General features: G+C 41.8%; 1 protein-coding gene across 3 annotated transcripts in view; it reads left to right on the forward strand.

Annotated features, from left to right (window-relative positions):
- Window positions 1–4,186: 4,186 nt before the first annotated feature.
- The window catches only part of LOC138021336 (WD repeat-containing protein 97-like), a 26,166-nt gene continuing 25,336 nt past the window's right edge, over window positions 4,187–5,016 (forward strand). For all 3 annotated transcript variants that reach the window (XM_068868181.1, XM_068868182.1, XM_068868183.1), the window contains exon 1: window positions 4,187–4,807. In XM_068868181.1, coding sequence (XP_068724282.1) covers window positions 4,403–4,807 — 405 coding nt within the window. In that variant the 5' untranslated portion in view covers window positions 4,187–4,402. The remainder of the gene's footprint in view (window positions 4,808–5,016) is intronic.

Consider the following 5,016-nt stretch of genomic DNA (forward strand, 5'->3'; position numbering starts at 1 on the left):
ACACATACAGATTACGTGACCGATAGGTCTTGCTTTCTTCACGCGGTATTCTGCGTAGCGGCCCAACTATGCAGGCTATCACGCGGTGGAGAAAGTTGCAATTTCCAACTAAGGTAAAAATTCACATAGCTTTTCATAAGCCAAAAGTCTTAAAAAAAAAAACTGTTTTTAATTTTATAGTTCCCAAGATTTCTAGTTCCCGCTAACTTGCTGGGGCACATAATAATCACTCATGTTGATCACAAGAATCGAAAAACGAAGAAAATTATATGCTGTCACGTACGCCGTTTTCTTCGCTTTCCCGAGACTATCAGGCGGGTTCGAAAACACAGGTCACATTCCACAGGTCAAGACAAGGAATCTCTGCTCCAGTGCTGAACAACTAAGCCAACCGTTTTCCCCAGACCTCAAACAACATTGAGTTATTGAGACACTTTTGGTGTTGTTTATTTGTCTGTAGCACAGTGACATGTACCCTGACCTGTGGAATGTGACCTGTGTTTTGGACGTGCCGCCGCCGTTCAGCCTCTAAAAGACAAAATAAAATATAAGAATATGTGGATTAAGGTCTCGGTAAATGTAAATTTGGGCGTCTCGCTCAAATTTCTTGTATTTGTTAAACTATAATCGGTGGGCTGTGCAGTATATTCTCCCGAAAAAAAAAAGTGAAAAATTACTTTTAAAACAACTAAAAGCGCTTTTCTTTGTGAGGGGGGTTAGGGGGTCCTTATTCCCTTTGCTTGGGTGCTTACCATTTAGCCAAAAAATCCGGAAATTGCGGTTTGAGGTCAAATGGAAAGGCAACTTTCCGGAAAATCTTTTCGGAAATTGTGGACAACCTCCAGAGGTAGTCCTCTTTTTCCTTTCGGAATGGAATTCGCGAATGCCCTTTACCATTTGCGAGAACCTTCCGTTTCCAGGCCCTTTCTCACAAGATCGAGTAAAATATGCGGGATGGAATGCTGTGTGGTAAATAGTACGCGCCATTCTCATCCGGTTGGTCATGAAATTCGGAAAATCGCTTACCTTTATGAAACGATCATTCCATCCGGATTATTTGACTAAATGGTAAGCACCCCTTGTGTTCCCTTGTTCCCCAAAGTTACATTCAAACTTGTTCCTAGCTTTTTGATCCCTAAAATTGCTTTAAATTGTTTTTGTTCCCTTGTTCTCTAAAATATTTTGACATTTTTCCCATGTTCCCCAGTTCAAATTAGCCAGGTTCCACTGTTCCCCAAAACCCCTGCGAGGGCCGCCTTTGTTTCCCGCCATGATATTCGCGTAAAAAAATGATAGACGTATCACACGTGAAAGGATCGGGTGTCAATTGACAGCCTTCACGCGCGATCTGCTTACACGTTAAAACTTTTGAAACGTATGTGCAACGCTGTTGCAAAAAAAGTAGCGAAAAGTTTCAGCAGGCGTTGCACCGTGCAACATAAAAGGCCGAAACTCGTTCGGGAACGTTGGAACTGGTCTCGAAATGTTATTTACAAAGCCTTAGCCGGTTTCTCATTGGCTTACGCAGGGTAGCGTCTTGTAACAAGACCGAGCGAGACCAGTTTACTCGGTGAAACTCCTGTTTTTATCACCACTGCGATTGCTGCGACCATTGCAGAAGTTAGGCGGTTCTACTTTTCGTGAAACTTGTCACGCAGCGGAAGTTCACAAAAGTTTCACGAAGCCGACCATGTTAGTGCAGTTCAAAAACGTTTCACGAAACCGACCATGTTACAAGGTGCAATGCCTCCTGAAGTTTCGCAGCGCCGTTGCACACAAGTTTCAACATGTAACAGAGGCTTTAGCACTTGCCCGAACGCCGCAGACCATGAACCGCACGCGATTTTCAAAGGCTTTATTTTGACGCCAAAATTACAACTTCTCGGACCTCCTGTCCCGACGGGTTTTAAGATATCGCTTCCAAATTGTCAATTCTAATAGATAATTGTACTACCCCAAATACGGTGTGAGGAAGTTTTCGTTTGTCTTCGGAGAGTGATTTTATGGTACTTTTTCTGCCCGAATTAAGTATGAGATGAGAATTTCGACTTCGGTGCGTGATATTTCCTTCAATTCGCAACATATAAAAAAGAAGTGCCACAAAAAAGTGCTGTTGTTTTCGCAATAAAGAGAGGGGCAGTGTGATGCCTTTCCGTCGCAAGGACAAGAACTTGTAGCTTTATAACAACAACGTATTTCTTTGTGCTCTCGCCTCGTTTCCTATCCCATAATACACGGAATGCTGGTAACTTCCGTTTCCGGTACACTACATCTTCCCCTTACTTATTTGAAAACTTACAACACAATAATGTCTCTAAAGGAAAAGTGTCAACAGTGTCTTTTTCTTTTTTTTTTTTTTTTTTACAAATGGACTAGTTGCAAACAAAATCTTTCAACCAGGCAGGCGTATGCCTTATGCGCGCAGGCCGAGATGTATCTGAATTGAGTTGTTCGGGAGGATTTCTTGTGGCTGTACAAACGGCTGGCTGGCCGTAGCTTCTGGCTGGTCGCACTGCACTGGTTCCACTGCACTGGTTCCACTGCTTGCTCTGGAAGTTCGGGCTGCTCTGGTCCCTTTGATGCCTCTATTTCTATGGTTGCAGTCTCAACAAACTTCTTCACGTGAGCTATATTTCGCATTTTAGTTTCCCTTTGCCTCTTGTAACACAACATCCTTGTTAACAACGACTGACAATCGTTGTCAGATCAGAGGATCAGGTTTGGATCAGGCTCATAATTGGGTGAGAGCTTTCTATCACGTGTCTGTTTCAACAATACTATGTCTCCCGATCCGAATCAGTCTCTGTATTTAGCTCCTCGTGTTCTGTCTGCAAACTCCTTTCAGTGCCGGAGTTTCGAACGAGTATCTCTCGCCCTCAGCTGTTGCTGCCAATATGCCTCTGTGACTTGCTCACCGGAAAACTCAACTTTGGGAAGTTTGTCACGCAATTTTCTTCCCATTGGATTCGCTCTGACGAAGGGCTAACGCTCGAAACGTCAGCTTTTAGAATCTCTGTACGGTGGCCAATTTACATTATCAACTCCGTTGATAAAACCAAATTTTTGTTCGCTCTTTGAAGACTTTGAAAACCTACACACTACTAACTAGCAGACCTTGACTAAAAGAATGAAGGGGTAGTTTCTAAAGAAACTGTGGTGCTGCGTCGGTGGGGAAGTAGTATACAAAAATTTGGTTTTATCAACGGAGTTGATAATGTAAATTGGCCACCGTACAGAGATTCTAAAAGCTGACGTTTCGAGCGTTAGCCCTTCGTCAGAGCGTTAGCCCTTCGTCAGAGCGAATCCATTCGCTCTGATGAAGGGCTAACGCTCGAAACGTCAGATAAAACCAAATTCTTGACTAACAGATCTTGGGGGTTCACTTAACACGGTGACAGAACGGATCAATGTTTGAGAGACAGCTTAATTGCTGCAAATTGCAGCAATTGCAGCTTAATTGCTACAAAGACCAATTGGCCAGAATCTCTGTACGGTGGCCAATTTACATTATCAACACTAGCCCCTGAAGACACTTATAGACCATTGTGGCCAGCGCAATTTGTTGCTGGCTAACTAGATTTTTCCAGCCTAAAATTTTGAATAGCTCGCTAGCATTTGCATCAAAATTAGAGAAGGTCAAAACTCTGGCTGCTCTATTTTGCAGTTTTTGTAATTTGTCATGTAACGTGATACCACAGTTTCCCCAGACGACATTGCAGTAGTCAAAGTGCGGTTGAAGTAAAGCGTGATAAATAGAGCGCAATGTCGTGTGAGGAACGAGATGCCTTATACGTTTGAGGGCTCTAATTGTATTTTATTGTAACCATTTTAAAATTTTACCTTTTGTAATTTAGATTTTAGCATTGTTTGTAATCTTAGCTGATGATTTTACCGTGCATAAATAATAAAATATCATATCATATCATATCATCACGGCGCCGTTATCGATATATCGGAATGCCGAAAGCACGGTTCCAAGGTCAAAAATAAATTTATTTCTTAAGATTCAGTTGCTGTATAGTGGAAGCACCAAATCGGAGAACATTATGGGATTTGAGAAAATATTGAAGGGCCGGTTAGGGCCGGGTCGACTGTTTTGGTACTGGCTCTTCAGCGGATTATCGTAGAAAAGTACAACTGTGCATGTAAATGGCATGAATTTCTGCTGGGATAAGCAACTGTTGTCATAGAAACTCAACCTAAGAGACCATCTTGAATTACTGTTGGTGAATGTTTTCCGTGTTTTCAAATATTCTCTCAGTCTCTATCAATTTTCAAATGTCTTCGTGTAGACAGGACACCACAAAAGTGACCAATTACCTAGTACTCTTGTAATTTCATCTGTTTTGGAATGATCTTTTCGTGAAAGACCAAACAATTTGCGATCTTATCTACACAAAACATGACAAGCAAATTAATGCAGCTTATAGCGGAACGGACGCAACGGCCTGTTTTGGACGAATCAGACTTAAAAGTAAGCTCTCACTGGAAGCTTATCAAATCTACTATCAAGCAAGAAGATGGAGATAATCCGAGAAAACTGGACAAGAAACAGCCGCTCGTTGTAGGGCATGGCATTCATCCAGTCCAGTCCTTACCATGTGAGGAAGAAATTAGTTTTGTCGCTTTCAATTCTTGTAATAACAACTTTGTTGGGATTGACAGTGAAAAGAAAGCTTCAGTGTTTTTTACAACTGGTCATAAAGAACCTGTGGACAAGAACATCTTGAAGGGTCCTGTGTGCGGAATTGTGTATGCAAAGAAACCAAGATTCTATGTTGCTTGGGGGTTGGATGAAAATATAAGAGTAAGTTATTTAATGTTGGCATTGCATTTGATAAATTGACCTACTCTGGCGCGATATTTTGACTTGCTAGGCCATTTTATGTAGTGATCTACATTCAAACCCCTTTAAACTTTGTCTAAAGAATTATTCAGGTATTGTACCCCCCACCCCCTTTCCATGTTAGTTGGGAGCTTTATACAGGTGTAGGCAATGGAGTGTTTGTGTGAAAC

Source organism: Montipora capricornis, chromosome 10, assembly GCF_036669925.1.
Source record: "Montipora capricornis isolate CH-2021 chromosome 10, ASM3666992v2, whole genome shotgun sequence".
NCBI lineage: Eukaryota > Metazoa > Cnidaria > Anthozoa > Scleractinia > Acroporidae > Montipora > Montipora capricornis.